The 15,911-nt window shown below is 59.6% G+C and overlaps 1 protein-coding gene across 3 annotated transcripts in view; it reads right to left on the bottom strand.

Annotated features, from left to right (window-relative positions):
* Positions 1–364: 364 nt before the first annotated feature.
* Positions 365–15,911, bottom strand: part of PDE6B (phosphodiesterase 6B) — a 33,505-nt gene continuing 17,958 nt past the window's right edge. For 2 of the 3 annotated variants that reach the window (XM_006067392.4, XM_025289560.3), the window contains 19 exons: positions 11,756–11,896; positions 11,594–11,668; positions 10,693–10,757; positions 9,834–9,900; positions 9,645–9,692; positions 8,790–8,939; positions 8,541–8,684; positions 8,157–8,222; positions 7,572–7,718; positions 6,452–6,559; positions 6,158–6,267; positions 5,955–6,042; positions 5,464–5,564; positions 5,130–5,237; positions 4,283–4,346; positions 3,886–3,960; positions 2,553–2,636; positions 1,304–1,451; positions 365–554 (listed from right to left, as the gene is read on the bottom strand). In XM_006067392.4, the coding sequence (XP_006067454.1) occupies positions 493–554; positions 1,304–1,451; positions 2,553–2,636; positions 3,886–3,960; positions 4,283–4,346; positions 5,130–5,237; positions 5,464–5,564; positions 5,955–6,042; positions 6,158–6,267; positions 6,452–6,559; positions 7,572–7,718; positions 8,157–8,222; positions 8,541–8,684; positions 8,790–8,939; positions 9,645–9,692; positions 9,834–9,900; positions 10,693–10,757; positions 11,594–11,668; positions 11,756–11,896 (1,851 nt within the window). In that variant the 3' untranslated portion in view covers positions 365–492. The remainder of the gene's footprint in view (positions 555–1,303; positions 1,452–2,552; positions 2,637–3,885; positions 3,961–4,282; positions 4,347–5,129; positions 5,238–5,463; positions 5,565–5,954; positions 6,043–6,157; positions 6,268–6,451; positions 6,560–7,571; positions 7,719–8,156; positions 8,223–8,540; positions 8,685–8,789; positions 8,940–9,644; positions 9,693–9,833; positions 9,901–10,692; positions 10,758–11,593; positions 11,669–11,755; positions 11,897–15,911) is intronic. The other variant, XM_044945526.2, reaches the window with a different exon arrangement.

The raw sequence follows: 15,911 nt of genomic DNA, 5'->3' as shown, positions 1-15,911 counted from the left end.
TCACTGTGCTCTGATCAGTGGTCTCACAACCTGGACCTTTCTGGCAGGATTTCTGGTTGGTCACAAATGAATGTCCTCTGCCACATAAAAAAGAGCAGCATGTTTTCTTTTGATTTTATTCTAAATTTCTATTCATATATTTGTTCCTAAACCAGATGAGAATTGGTGTCCATGTATCCATTTCTCCACCTGTATACACATAAATACATGTGCAGTTGTGAACATATTCACCCAGTGCTCTCAGACACACAGCTCACAGATCTCTGGTGGTGTGATTATGTATCCAAAAGTTGGATGAGGGTAAGGTAGGCTACACTGATCAGATCATTCGTCATTGGCTGTAGTTCATAAAAACACAAGCCTTAAAAAAGCTCAAAGGATCCAAAATGGTCTTCAGTCATTTTCTCAGGCTCCCTAACCTCTTGTACCAGTGGTTAGAGGCGGGGTCCCAGGGTGCGGGTGGGGTGTGGGGCAGGGGGCCCGCGGACCGCCTCAGAGGATGCGGCAAGTAGAAGACCGGGGTGCCGGGCCGCCATTGCAGATTTCTGTGCCCGCTGCAAGAGAAGACAAGACGGTGAGCGAGCACCACGAGTGGCCCGGCGCCTCCACTCGCCCTGCAGGGGGAAGGGCAGGGCAGGGGCTGGTCTGCCTAAGCCGATTAGCCCGGCGATCCTCATACAGTTCCTGGTGGTGCTGAGGCAGTGGCCTCGCAGCCGGCTGGTTTCTGTTGGTTCTCTCTCCTGCGGACGTTTCAGAGTGGTGGGGACACTGCAGAGCACGCAAGGCTCGAGGACGCGGGCGTGGGGCGCCGGCTGCAGCCAGGGCAGCCGTGCGCCCGCCGTGCTGCGGGTGGGGTGGGGAGGTGGACAAGCCATGCGTGCTGCCCCTAGCCTGCTTCTTAGGTTCCATGGGTCTGCTGCTTCAGCTCTGAGGCTGGCGTGGGAGCGTAGATAGAGTTTATGACCTACTTAAGAGGGAACTGCCGATTGATGATGGGAACAGAGGACCTGAGTTGGCTTTCCTCCCCTTTATAAAGGTGACTTCCCTCCAGAATCCCTTGACTTGGACCCCGAGCAGGCCCTTTCAGACTGGGCTCATCAGCCACCCTGAGTCAACCAGCCTGTTCCTAGGGGATGGGCCTCCCTCTGGAAGGGTGGCCATCTGTGCAACCCGGAGTCCAGGCACCCTGACCACAGGGCCACCCGAAGCCTGCCTTGTCCAGATGAGTGTTGCCTCACACCCGCCCCCTGCAGGCCAGGGCCAGGCTGCGTGGCCTTGGTTGAGGCTGGAGTGGAGCCCAGACCTTTCTTGGCCGTCGTCTCTTTCTTCTGGTCCTCCTCCAGGGCCTTCACCTTGGCTTCGTACTCATCGGCCAAGGCCTTCCACTCCTTCCTGTTGTTCTGCAGCCGGTCAAACATGGGCAGGATCTCCTCGTGGAAGCGGGAGAACTCCTGGAAAGGAAACAGAAGTCAGACCACATCCCTAGTGGCTCCTGGGTGGGCTGGGCCAGAGGTGGGGTGGTTAGAGATGCCACATCCCCAGCAAAGACCTAAAAAGGGAGAAGGCCTTGTGGTTTGTGTCCTTGAGGTTGGAACAGGAGCTACGGGGTGAGGTCCTGAAGAACAGAAAACATCCAAGCAGAAAGGACATTCCCTAGCAAGGGGGCTGAGAAGGCTGGGCAGATGTGCGGGTCCTGGGGCTCCTTCACCCTCATACAGACATCGCATGTCACACAGAGCACATGCTCACACATGCACATGTGTGGACACACAAGCTGTGCGGGTAGATGGAGGCGGGGAAGGCGCAGTGGGGCAGTGCCTGGTGGGCCCCGGCAGTGAACCTGAGGACCAGCACGTGCGTCCTGGTCCCGCCTTCCTCCCAGCACTCACAGACTCCAGCCCCCTGGTGGAGGCAGAAAAGGGAGCTGGTGCTTCAGTAAAGGGAAGCACAAGGCCTTGGGGGCTGAGGTGGGGAGTGGGACAAGGTAGTCAGAACCCAACACCCTTCTTGGAGTATGGGGCTGCCCCTGAGACTGCAGCCAACAGTCATGGCGGCTGACCTTTGGGAGGGCTCTGCACCCACCCCTTGGCCAGTCCCCAGAGCCGAGGTCCAGCACCTGCCCCAGGTCCCTGGCTCGCATCCCACTGCCCCTGGCTCTGCTCAGCTGTTTGCGGGGCCGGGCGCACCCAGCTGGAGGCTGGACCACCCCCATCTTCCTGGGGCTCAGAGCCTGAATGGATGCACCGCACATACCCTGCAGTCGGTGCCTTGACCACACTGTGCAGGCCCTGCATGGGGGTGCCTTTAGATGGGGTTCGGGAAGGGATGTTTGGGGTGTGACATCAGGGTGTGCAGGAGGACGTTCTGGGAGGGAGAGATTGGGGTGGGAAATTTTATGATCCTTCTGAGGAACTGACAGGGAGGGGACCCCCTTGGGGTGAGACTGACGGTTTTGAGTTTCAGTGCAGATTTGAGCGGGGAGGAGCCCCACAGCAGCCCCCGCCTCACCCCTCCCCTGCAAACCCAGCCAGGCCCTGGGCTGCCCTACTCACCTTGTACACAAACGTGCACACGAAGTCGATGAAGCCGACCTGCAGCTTGGGGAGCTCAGCCGCCTTGTTCCGGTCCATCATTGGCTTAAGTGGGAGCAGGGACACCGTGAGGCCTCCGACACCTCCCTGAGCCTCAGGACTCAGCTCCACCCCCCACCTGATGAGCCTGTCCATGTAGGGCTCACCTTGGAAGGGAAACCCAGGAGCCCCCACTCCCCTCCAAGACACTGTGCCATTCTGGGGAGCTGCCCTAGGTGGTGCTGGGCCCCTGCCACGCCAGCCCTGGTGTGGAGCTTGGAGCCAAGTTCCTCCAGCTCCCCCATGAGCTATCCATGGTCCTGACCCGAGACCTGGTCCCCAACTCCTAAGGGGCAAAGCCCAGATTCTCTGAAGGAGCTGATTTAGTGTCCAGCCTCTGGACTGCCCCCCTGAGCTGCCTCCTGGTGGTCTCTTCCTCACAGCTGCCCGTTGTCTGGAGCTCAGCGTGCTGGAGTGAGTCATGCAGGACCCCAGCAGCCTAGCCCGGAGAGAGAGGCTGCCTGTCCTCCCGTCAAGATGCGGGGTTGGTCAGGGCACCCTTTTTCCTGCAGTCTGCACCTGGCCCCCGGTCTGCACAGCCCCATGCTCAGAGAGCTCTTCAGAGGCTGGAGTTGGCCTGTGAGACCAAACCTCCCTCCGTCTCTTCTGGTCATTGTTGGGCAGTGCTCGTGTCCTTATCCCCATGCAGGTACCAGTTTGGTCTAGCAACAGATTCCTGACCCCCACATTGCTGACCCAAAGATCCTGGCATCCTGTGGGCCTGTGGGCAGATGGAGCTCCAGGTACACCAAGGTCCAAGCCCCCGTGTCCTTCCAGTAGTGGGCAGTCCTGCTCTTCATACCACCCCAGCCCTGCTGCACACTCCCCACCTTGGCTACTCTCTCCATGGCCACAGCCATGTCCAGGTGAGCCCTGGACTCTGGCCACCACTCCCCCTCCCAGCACTCTTCCCATGGGCCAGGCCTGCCACACCCTGAGCCTCCCTGGAGCAGCTCGCAGCCACACAGGGGCTCACCCCAGAGCTGCCTGGGCCCATGGGGGCTTTCGGCCAGGAGCTGCAGCCTGGCTCTGCAGCTTTGGCAACAGCTTTCCACCTCTGCGGGGGATCACATCTTTATCCAATCCCTGTATTTCCACAACTTTACCCAGATCCAGGCTCACGTCACATGACCCCACAAAGTGAGAGTTAGGCTCCAGGATTCCAGAACCCCCGGGGGCCCCCAGTCTGGGCCCAGCCAGGCCTGAGCTCCCAAGGGCCGGGACAGGTGTGGAGGATACTGGAGGCGACACTCACGATGGGCTGCTGATCCAGAACCGTCCTCTCCAAGTCCCCTTGCTCCCAGAACTCAGCTGCCACCAGCAGAGCGACCTGAAAGGCACACAGAAGGCAAGCGCCGGTGGGCTCAGCGCTTGCTCAGATACTGTCCTGAGATCCTGCCAGGATGGCCGGGGCCCTCAGCCTTCTGTGTCCCAGACTCTGGTGGCCCAACTCCTGAGGCTACACTGCTGTGGTGCCCAGCAGCGCAGCAGCCTCCTCCAGGGTGGCGGCTCTAGCTGGGCCCCAGAGCTGGGCAGCTGCTCTCCCTCGCCTCACCTTGCAGACAAGTGGGGCTGCTTCCCTATCCCAGGCCCCACTTAGATGCAACCCCATGGGGACTGGCAAGACGTCTGGGGACCCACATGACTCTGACCTTGCTCTGGACTTCCCAGGGCTTGGTGATGGCAGACAGGTCACACGCCGTCATCATCATGGCCCTGTGGGCAAATGGAGCTCCAGGTGTGCCCAGCCTGGCCTCCCTCCCTGCCCCACCCCTGCAAGGCCTGGTGTCTCTGGGGGCACAGAGCCAAGCGCCAGTGTCTGCAGTAGTGGGCGTCCCACCCTGTGCACCACTCCAGCCCTCCCCTGTCACCCCAGGCCGCCAGGGATGAGTCAGCAAGTGTTTCCTGGGGGCCCGTGATTTACACATAGCTCCTCATTGGGCCCGGAGAAGGCGAAGGCACCCCACTCCAGTACTCTTGCCTGGAAAATCCCATGGACGGAGGAGCCTGGTGGGCTGCAGTCCATGGGGTCACTGAGAGTCGGACACCACTGAGCGACTTCACTTTCACTTTTCAGTTTCATGTATTGGAGAAGGAAATGGCAACCCACTCCAGTACTCTTGCCTGGAGAATCCCAGGGACGGGGGAGCCTGGTGGGCTGCCGTCTATGGGGTCGCACAGAGTCGGACACGACTGAAGTGACTTAGCAGCAGCAGCAGCGGCCACACTGGGCCACTGGGACAGGCCTGGGGCTGGACTAGTTCTGAATCTCCACTTTGCAGATGAAAGAGTGGAGGCTCATAACGTGAGCAAATTATTTAACTGTGGACTCGGGCTGTCTGGTCCCAAATCCTGCAGCCTCCCCCGAAAGGAGAGCGGCTGGGGTGGGGGCATGGGCGCTGTCCGGAAGTGAGCTGCCCAGCTCTGGGCTCCCAGTCCCGCCCGCTGAGCTTTGCAGGAGGCGCTGCAATCGAGGGGCAGAGCCGCGTGCCTGCTCACATTACGATCTCCTTCCTCGTGGTCTCCAGGGACAGGTACTCCACCCAGCTCTTCCTGTCCTCGTAGTTCTTGGACTCATCCACAATCTTCTGGAACATCGTCCTCTTTCTGAACCCAAAGGACAAAGGGAGGGAGTCAACCCCTACCCCCCACCCACGCAGGACCCCGCCAACGTGTCCTCCTTGGTCTGAGCCCCACCCACCCTCCAAGAGAGGATCCGTCCAGGCCTGGGGCCCCGGGGCGGGGCACGTCTGTCTGGGGCCCCAGGTACCCCTCTACCGGCTCCTTCCCAGCAGGGCCCTGGGGCACCAGCGGGGCGGCGGGCGGCACCCACTTGAAGTAGAGCGCCAGGTCTGTGGCGATGATGGCGATGTCCATGAGATGGATCACGTGCTCGTGCTGCCGCCGGTTCAGGTTCTGGTAGATGTTCAGGGTCTGCGGGGGTGCGGGGGGTGCTCCCGTCACAGCCGCACCCCCTTCTGTGCCTGTCCCCCACTCCCTCCTGGAGGCCGTCCATCTGTCCCTCCCCATGTCGCTGGCCATCTTCTACCCAAGGGTCATAGGCCCCAGACACCGATGGCCCCGTATTGCACTGGGGGGCATCTAACGCCCACCTCCCCTCAACACCCGGAATATGAGCCCCCGTCCTCAGGGGGCATTTCCAAACTGGAACCACCAGGGGTGCCATCGCCCCCATCGCTTCAGAGCCTGCCTCCCTTCTCCAGCCCAGAGCGATGTGGTGTGGTTGCTGGCGGTGGAGGTTCAGGGGAGTGGGCGCAGGTCAGCTGGCCAGGGCCTACGGGAGAGTGAGGGGAGGACACGGACCTCCTCGGAGAGCAGGAACTTCCCGAACTCCAGGTGGTGTCGCTCCAAAATCGAGGAGCCGTGGAGCTTGGCTAAAGGGTTCTGGGACCTGTCACAGAGGTTTGGCTAAGAACAAGCAGCGGGCAGAGGCCCCAGGGCAGCCTGTGTGCCCAGCACTCCAGGGAAGGGGCGGCACCCTCAGAGGGCCCAGGACGTGCGCCTACTTCATCTGGTACAGGTTGTTGGTGCCCCGATGGTCAATGTCGTGGCACAGGCCGGCGGTCACCATGGCGAAGGCCTCCAGGTCCGTGTAGTAGCTCTTCAGCTTGCCTGTCTGCAGAGACAGGTGCCCAGATTCCTGCCCTGCCTGGCCCCCGTGGAGCTCAGCGGAGCCCGCCGCCCCTCCCCAGCTCGAGTGCCTGCCACCCGCTTCCGGGCCCTTGAAGGCCCCACCTCCAGGCTCCTCCCAGCCCTGTCAGACAGGGTGCCCTCTCCCCACCCCTGCCCCGGCCACGCACCATGAGCAGCGTGAACATGGTCTGGGCCACGTTGAAGCCGTGGCGCCAGTTGTGGTAGGTGATTCTCCTGTAGCCCTTGCTCACGGAGAACAGGAACCGCACCAGGACCTGCGGGAGGTGAGACACGGGGTCCAGGCACCGCAGTGCCGGGTCCCAGCGACGCATTTCCAGCTGACGGCAGTGCGAAAGGCTCACGTCCCTGCCCATCCCGCGGCCCTCCTGTCCACTGGCCTCCAGCTGCCTTCCTGGGTGGCACCTTGGGGTGGACGGGGCGGGGGGTGGAGGAGGGGTGGAAGGGGTGTGGACGGGGGGCACGGAAGAGGGGCGGGCAGGGGGTGGAGGAGGGGCGCGTGGGGGGGCGGGCCGGGGGGCGGGGCGGACGACGGTGGACTCAGGGCGAAAGAGGGGCGGACGAGGGGCGGACGGGGGGCGGACGGAAGTGGACGCGGGGCGGACGCGGGGCGGCAGGGAGCCGGAGGAGTGGAGCTGAGGCCGAGAACACCTCCAACGTCCACAGGATGCCTGGGGCCTCCATCCTGTTGCCAAACCTCAGGTCGGGAAAGGACCCCAGGCGAGGGGCCTGGGATACTTTAGAAGAAAATGTCCATTTCAGCCGTGGGCGTCTGAGTGGGGCAGGATGTGTGGGCACCCGGGCACACAGTGGTGGAGAAAGAGGTGGTTGCTGAAGGTCCAGAGGCTGAGGGGCAGCAGGAGGGTGAGCCTTCTTCTGATGGGCAGTTGAGTTTGGATGATAGAACACGGGCTCAACCACTGCTTCCACAGCCGTTTTTAGGGCCAGAAATTATTTGGAATTCTTGCATTCTGTTAGTATTTTCTACAATGTGGTTTTTTGTGTGTTTTCCCTTAGTTTTTACCCCTGCTGCTGCCCCGTGGTGTGTGTGATCAGACTGCCTGCAGCCCCTGGTATCACGCTCTCCGTCCGTCCGTCTGTCCAGCCACGTAGGCTCCACACACTTGCCGTGTGTGTTCTGCCAGCCCACAGTGTCCATTCTGTGCGGACATGGCTTGCCCCCAGACTTCTTGCAGGAACTGGGATCCCGATCATCTCTCTCTGACCTCCTGGGAAAGCTGGGACCCTGGATCACAAATGAGCCCTCACCTCCTGGGGGATCTGGAACTTTCGAACCACACCCAGCTCATAGTACATCTGGATACCGCATTTGACCAGCTCCAGTTCCGTGCACTCCAGGTCCGAGAAGTGGAACTCATAGATGTCGAACTTGGTGGGCCCCGGCAGCACTTCCTTCTGTGGGAGGGACGGTGGGGCTGAGGGGCAGGCCCGCCAGAGCCCCGCCTGCTCCTCAGCTCCTCTTGGGATCCTCTGTCCAGCCTCAGACACGCCAGGTGTCTCTTAACTTTGGCTGCAGCCTGAGGCGCTCTCAGTCCCTCCTGGTTCAACCCTTTTCTCTCCCCTTCTCCCGCCAGTGGCCCAGCAGCAAGAATTTGCCCGCTGGGCAAATGAAGTTGTGAGGGAAACACAGATACACACATGCGTGGGCACACGCCGATATCGGCAAGGACCTGTGAATACACAGGCAGGTGGAAGGATACACGGACGCCCACGGTCACAGGGATGGCCGGGCGTATTCAGCACAGACACCGCAGGACCTCCCTCTGCCACCTGGGGTGGCACCTCCCCTCGCTCAGGGCTCCTCGGGCCCCCGGGGCGGGGCCCGACTCTGACCAGGATTTTCCCCAGCTCGTCCTCCTCGCAGTCGGCGGGCTCCTTCCCGAGGCGTTCTCTGGTTGGCTGGGAGAGAAGACGTGCTATGAGACGGTGATGGTGTCAACTGCACCCTGCGTGGCTGTGGGACTGAGTGATCCCTTGGGGAGCCCTAGCTGGAGCCTCTGGCCTCAGAAACGGTGGCGGTGGCCTCGGGCCGGCTCTTGTTCCCTCCACACCAGTCCACGCCCCCTGCCTGGATGGCGATGGTGGAGCCCTCACGCAGCACTACCAGAGGGGCTGGGGCCACTGCTAGGGGCCTGTGGCCAGGCAGGGAGCCCCGGACGGTGCAGCGTGTGCAGGTCTAGGCCACACCCCTGCTCCCCGTGGGAGTGCCGCACGCACCAGGATCAGCTGGATCTCCTCTCTGTCACATCTCACGTGGTACAGGACCACGTCTTGGGCGATGTCCTTGCGGTTCTCCAGCTTGTTCATCTTGTCGTAGGTGTCAGTGTTCAGCACCGACCAGCCCAGGAACTGTGTGAGAGACTGCAGGCGCACGTCACCCCCATGGGTGCCCCCGGGGCGGCTCCCAGGCCTGGGTCCCACACCCCCCGGGGTCGCCTCCGGAACCCCGCTTGTGACAGGTGTTACCTCCATCAGGACTTCATCCTGCTCATCGAAGGGCTTCCCGTCCTTCCTGTTGTAAAATGTCGCGACCCCCACGATCTCCTCCTTCTTGTTGACGATGGGCATGGAGAGGACGTTCTTGACGATCCACCCAGAGTCGTCCAGAGGCCCCTCCTGCCGGGAGAGTTGTTCAGAGCTGACCGCTGCCCTGGGTCTGACCCTGGCCTGGGCCTGCTCGTCACCCAGGGAGCGTGAACCTCACTTTTTCTGCCCTCAAAGGGCAGAGGCTGGGCCCCTGCTCCCGTCTGGCGGCCCACCATGCCCGCGAGCCGGCGGTGACCTCTTCCTGGACGAGGGAAGACGTCCGCCGAGGCGCCTCACCGTGCGAGCGCTGTGGGCACATCGGTTCCCGCTCTTGGAGGCCCCCCCACTCCCCGCCTGTCCCCGCGCTTGACTGGATGCTCTGCTGCTAAGTTCCCAATAATTGCCGAACGAGGGGCCTGGCGCTCCCCCGGGCCCCACAGACGGCGTGGTGGGTCCCCGCTCACATTCCACTCATGGTTGGCCAGTGAAATGTGGACCCAGGCCAGTTCCTGGAGGGGGCCCTGAAAGATAGTGCAGGTCCACCCGTCCACGTGGCCTGGACCTCCTTTGGAAAAGAGCCCACCCTGGTAGTGTGTCCCCAGAGGGAGCAGATGTGAACCCTCGCCGGGTGCAGCCGCAACCACCCAAGCAGCAGACCTGTGTGCACGGAACGTGCTGTGCTGCCGTTAGCCTGTGAGGTCTGAGCAGCAAAAACGAATTCAGTCATCATTTCTGAACCACAACATTTTTTTTCCTAAAGTAAAGTACACATTCCATTAATGAATAGACAGATACCTGAAAATTGAACATTTCATCGGCAGGGGCATTCATAATATTACAGATCTGAAAAAGGATCAGAAACACAATTTCACTTGAAGCGGCCAAATATAGAGTATGATTCTAAAATAGACTGTCCAGTCTGATGAGCTTCTACGTAGGCAAAGCTGGGTCACACAGGCCTCTGGGAAGGGCTGGGGGACTCACAAAACCGCTTTCTGCCACGTAGGTTGGAAGGCCGCTGGCAAGGGCCCAGTGGTCAGCCGGGGGTGAGCTGTGGGGAGAGAAGCAAAGGGCGGTGGGCAGGCGCTCGGGTGTGTGTGTGCTGATTCCCTTCCCCGGGCTCTGGGTGGGTGTGGAAAGCTGGCAAAGACTTGAAGAAGGGGAGGGCAGGCCAGGGCTGGGTCTGGGGACACCTGAGCTGTGTCGTGCCTCCTTCTCTGCCCGTGAAGAGGCCCCCTCTTCCTGGGAGCCACAGGCTTCCCCCAGGCAGGCCTGGCTCTGGGTCCTGCTCGCTGCATGGGCCCCGCAGGGTGGGGTCCTGATGGGCTCTGGGGCTTGTACAGCTGTGCGGCTGTGGGGCTGGAAGTGGCCAGCTGCCGCCCCCTCTCTCCAGGCTGCCCTCAGCTCTGTTGGTTCTGCTGCCCACTGGGCTGGTCCCTCCAGTCCCACCGCCCGCACCCCCCCCCCCCACCCCCTGCCGGCCCCAGCTGTGCAGTGTCGGGCCTCCCTGGAGACTCCGCCTGCGGGCTGGCTGGGTGAACTAAGATGAGACCCTAAAGGCCTCAAAGGCCAGTCGCTGCTGAGAGGGCCACCCGGACAGCCCCGCTGAGCCTTGAGTCCACATCAATGTTTGTGGGACGTCAGGCCTCCTCGTGACCCCATGCATTTCCTCCCAGACCATTGAGTCAGTCTCCGTCTGTACTCTGTCCTGCCTCAACCCGCGGCGCAGGGAGTGTCAAAGGGTGTGGGGGCGAGCCAGGGGCTGCGGACTCTGCCGTGACGGGCCCTCAGCCCCGTCCAGCCCGGGCCCTCGGGTAACACTTCTCAGAACCCTGACACTTACGGGATGACCTTGATGTCTTCCTTGCCGTGGAGGATGTAGTCTATGACTTTGTAGAAGAGGATTTCCTGAGAAGCAGACCGCAGAAGGCATGAGGGGCTCCCCGATGGGAACCCCACCACACACACCACACCCACACACATGACACACCACATAAGCCCACATAATGACTCGCAGGCACACACGTGGACCGTGCACATGCGTGGACCATCACTGACTGTCCTGGGACACACGTTTGTCTTCCCTCCAGCCTCGTCCCCCACCCACACACTGGCCCGTATCTGTCACACAAGTGCGTGCAGCTGAGCCAGGCCCGTGTGTCTATCTTTCACACACACACCTGTCCTCTCATATAACTGGGACAAGTTGTGGTCACAGCCGGCCTCTGTGCAGAGATTCCCACTTGGCACACAGAACCCGTGGAGTCCCTGAGACAGCCTGTTGCCACCCCACTTGACAAGAGGGGAGATTGGGTCACGGCTCTGTCGTGTGACCCCAGTCGGATGCACAACGTGTGGCTGAGGTATCTGCACACGTCCCTACCCGACTCGCATTCCTACGTGGCCCTGCTCAGGCAGATGTTAGAGCGATTTAAGACTAGGGCAGCAGGTCTGCTCAGCCAGAGCAGATGTTGCTCAGTAAACCAGGCTGACAGCCCTTATCAGGACCAGGCTTGGACCTTGGCCCCAGAGCACTGCAGGGGGCTGGCGCTGGGGAGACGTCCTCAGGGGCCTGCCCTCTGGAGCGGTCAGAGGGCCAGGCAGCCCTCCACCCCGTCCTCACCTCGCCACAGCCTCCCGAGCCTTCCCTCCCACCCGGGTCAGCTGGGGCGACCCCTCCCCATGGTGGAGCTGGGCCAGGAAGCCGGGTGCAGGGCAGGCCTGTCACCCTGCCTGCGACTTACCCGGCCGTCAGGTGTGCGGGGGCCCGAGTACGCCTGGGCCTCTCCCATCAGCACGGGCCACACGTCAAAGAATTCCTGGAAGAGAAGAGAAGGGAGCGGGGCGCCAACTCAGCGGCGGAGCAGGACGAGGCGGCCAGGGGCCTGTGGGCGCTGGGGCCTCACCTTCTCCTTGGTCATGTCCAGGAGGCCCACCGAGTACCGGTCACAGTTCAGATAGGCCCGTACAGTGTAGAAGGCCTTGTGAAACTGCCTCTCGATGTCTGTCAGCTCCTCAAACACCTTGTTGGCCGACCACAGCAGCACCTGGGGGGGACACACCGCTGCGTCCGTGGCCACACCCGCCCGTCGGCACAGCAGCTCCTCGGTGAGGGCTGCCACCCTGAGACACGCACTTGCACACACGCACAGGGAGCCCGGGACGCGGACAGTGGTGCCTCTCCCGGCGTCTCTGCAGGGTGCCGCGCCCGAGGTTTGATCCAGTATGTGGCCCTCGGCTCCCTGCCTCAGGGTCCCCGGAAGCTTCTTGGCAGGTAAGTTCTCCAGGGTTTGGCCACATCCCTGCCACTCACTCCTCGGTGCTGGCCTCAGGCTGTGGTGGTGAGTGGATGAAAGTTTAGATCTATTGCCATGAGCTTGAAAGGCAGAGCTCTGACCAGCCAGCCCTCCATAACTAGCCTGTGAGAAGCTGGGGCTTGAGGACATGAATTTGTTGTTTTCTGGACGTCAGGCACTTTTGTGGTCTCTGCAAAGCAAGTTGAGAGCGAGAATGCACTGACACACTCTAGGAGGGCCTGGCCAGACCCTGCCCGGGACATCAGCCCCCAGCCAGGCCGGCTGCTGTGCAGGGTCAGCCTCCCTCCGACCTCCTCAGCAGCGGCCCCTGGCCGGACCCTCTAGGCCCCACCCCTTCACACACACTCACCGCCTCCCCGCCTTCTGACCTGTAAGGAGGGTGGCCTGGTGCCCGGTCCCTCCTCCTCCACCATGAGGAGCCAGCCTCCTTGCCTGGCTCCCTTCCTGCCAGTTTGTGAGCATGTGTGACAATGTGTGTATCTGAGAGTGAGTGTATGCACGTCAGTCACCTGTGCCTCTACCCCCAGAGGCCTGCTGAGTTCGTTGGTACCAGTCCTGGTGAGAGCAGAACCCATGTCACAAATGTCGAGGGGTGGGCGGTCGGGTGCCCAGGTAGTCATGGACAGCTGAGCTTGGGGGTGGGGGTGTCTGGGCTGCAAGCCTTATTTTTGAGCCATCTGAGTACTTCAGTCCCCAAACCTGTCCTCTAGGAGAGGGATGGAGTGAGGAGGAAAGGGCGCGGGCATCATAGCACAGCCTCTAGGGCAGGCCTCCCTCCAACTCCACCTTGCCCCTCCAGTGCCACAGCCGGACCAAGGGCCAGTCCCCACACTGGACGCTGCTCTGAAGCAGGCTATCTTGGCCCCAAGGAAATGGGCGCTCAGCGGATCAGGCAGCATGTCCACTGTGGTTTGAAGCCAGGTGTGAGGCCCACTCCAGGCCTCTGCCTTCCCCTTCCTTTTTTTCTCTGACTTGAGTCTGGGGTACCGTCTGATGGGATGAGGGCATCTTAGGGGTTACCTGTAGCCACTGCCATACCAGGTTTTAGAGCATTCCAGCCCCCAGCCAACACCCCGATCCCCCAGCCAGAAGGTCCTCAGCCCCAAGCCAACACCCCGATCCCTCCTCGAACTGCCCCACTGACTGCTGAGTGTTCTAGAACTTCGTCTAAATGGATTCATGCAGTGCCTGTCCCACGCCCGCCCCCCTCTGCCTGTCCCACATCTGTCTGGGGAGGCTCTTCCCAGACCAGTCTGCCCTCCTGCCTCTGTGGGCCCTTGGACTGCTTGTCTCGACTGCTGCAAACTGTGCTGTCTCTGTTGCCGGGAGCCATCTCCCGGCATATTGCATATTGAGTGCAGCACTTTCACAGCATCATCTTTCAGGATCTGGAATAGCTCAACTGGAATTCTATCACTGTCTGGAGCCAGCGTGAGGCACTCCGCCCGTGGCAAAGGTCATGAGGAAGGAGGCTCGGCATACGCAAAGGCGGGATCGAGCCTCAGGAGTCCCCCTGGAAATTCTCGAGCATCTACCCCCAAAACCAGAGTCTGCCTACTTTCTGCTTTGTGCTCTCACCTACACCTCTGACTTTACGGGGGGCTGTCCCCCACTACCTCTCTCTAAAAAAAGAGTTAACTTACAGCTCCAGTTAATAAAGTTCCTGGGTGTGATAGTGTTTCAACTTACAAACTCCTTTGGAAGTCCTCTAGCCTGCCTGAATAGGTTTTTCCGGCCACATGTGATTGCTCAGAGCCTCCCAACTGTGAGAGGCATGAGATGTTCTAAACTGTCTAAATTCAGATTCCTTTGAGCAGTTAAAAGATTGATTAGAAATTGTATTGGTGAAGGGTTTTTCACTTGTTGGGCCAATGTTTGCTGCTAAGTCTCCATATCCCTTACCTGCTGTGTCCCTGACAGTGTATTGATTAATATAATTGGTGTAAGTAGTAGCTTTAGTGTTTGTAACCTTGGACCCTTGAGTTAATTCTTTTTCTTGTTATAGCCCACCACACCTTTGCCCTATAGGAATGCAACTTTAATGCTTTGGAGGGTGGCACCTGACTAATCACCTTTAGAGAAAAATAAGTTTTCTGAAGAAAGGGTCTTAAAATGTTAACAGGCCTCCGGGCCAGAAGATGATGCAAATCACCTAAACTTTTGCATATGATAAGTTTGCAGGAAGAAAGCCTGGCTTACTGCATGACTCTACCCCTTCCCCCATTATCCTCTATGCATAACTTAAGGTATAAAAACTACTTTGGAAAATAAAGTGCGGGCCTTGTTCACCGAAACTTGGTCTCCCCATGTCGTTCTTTCTCTCACCTTCTGGCTGAATTATTCAGCCTCTTTTCTCCACTGAATTTCCTCACTGAGCTATCCTTATTTCAGCCTCTTTTCTCCACTGAATTTCTTCACTGAGCTATCCTTATTTAACCACTCTTTATATCCTTAATTAACGTTTAATTAAGCAATTGTTTCCTGATCCTCGCCGAAGCCGTCTCTCCTTCGAATACTCTGGATTAGCCGGGGCTGGACCCCGGCACTCGGTGGTGCTCCTGGAGCCCCTTCTCTGTCTGAGTGACCAGGAGCCTGTGGTTGGCAGGAGCTGCAGTGTAGCCCTTGACAGATTCATCAGGGGCACTCCTCTTTAATGTTCCAAGATGAAATCTGGGAGGGGCCACTTGGTGACCCTGGAAGTGAGGGGCATCCAGTTGCATCTGGGGACAGATAATGCAGAGGCCTGCGCTGCCCCTGGGGTGGGGAGGCTGGCCTGTGAGGCCTAAGCTCATGCTCATACTATGCGGGGGATATCAGGCTGCTGGGAGGGCAGGAGGCAGATGGGAAAGGTGACCCAGAGGCCCTGGGCAGCTTGAGCTCCCAAGGCCCTTATTTAGGGGCAAGTTCTTGAATCTTAAAGAATTTTGAGAATCACTTGTTAAACACAGCCATTATTCAAGTTAAATAATGTTAACTTAAAAATTAAGAAAATTAGGGAATTCCCTAGCCCCTCACTGGTTGGGACTCTGTACTGTCAGTGCTGAGGGTTTGGGTTTGATCCCTGGTCAGGGAACTAAGATCCCACAGGCCACATGGCCAAAGAACGGAAAGAAAAAAAAAGAAAGAAATTACATTAAGGCAAAAATAATAAATATGCAAATGCATGTTTCCCCGTTTCACTACAGGTGACTGTTATCCGTATGCTTATGGCTTCTGACAGTGGAAAGAAGGGTCACCCTATGATACTTCTCCCAGCCACGTGTCCAGCGACATCAGAGTGGGAGCTGCAGGGACAGAAATCGGCCTGCACTGCCCAGGGGGGTGAGCCTGCCCCGCCTTGCTGCTTCCACTCACATGTCCTGACTTCCAAATACTTCCACATGTTCACAAATCAGGAATACGAGATAGCTTTGAGCCTGGGTGCTCTTTATGTAGCCTTGTGAGTTGGGGTGCCTCCCACCTCATCCTGGGAGCGGCAGTGCACACGCTCTGTTTTTATACCAGCCAACGGGTTGTGGACAAAAGCATGGCCCGGGCAGCGTGGAGCCAAAGTTCTGTACCCCTGGGGCCTCTCGTCCAGCTGGTGCTGCAACATGGGCCGTGGGAACCGCAGCTACAGCTGGCCAGTCAGCCTCACGCAGCAGATCTGAAATTCCCACATCCCAGGGCCAAGTCTATGATTTCTTTGTTGTTTCTCTTGCCTCTGACTAAAGTGGCCAAGACACCTTCAAAAAGGGGTTGATGG

The sequence above is a fragment of the Bubalus bubalis genome, chromosome 7 (assembly GCF_019923935.1).
Source record: "Bubalus bubalis isolate 160015118507 breed Murrah chromosome 7, NDDB_SH_1, whole genome shotgun sequence".
NCBI classification, from domain to species: domain Eukaryota; kingdom Metazoa; phylum Chordata; class Mammalia; order Artiodactyla; family Bovidae; genus Bubalus; species Bubalus bubalis.
Note: the sequence above shows the minus strand (reverse complement) of the source record. Positions and strands in the feature narration are given on the sequence as shown.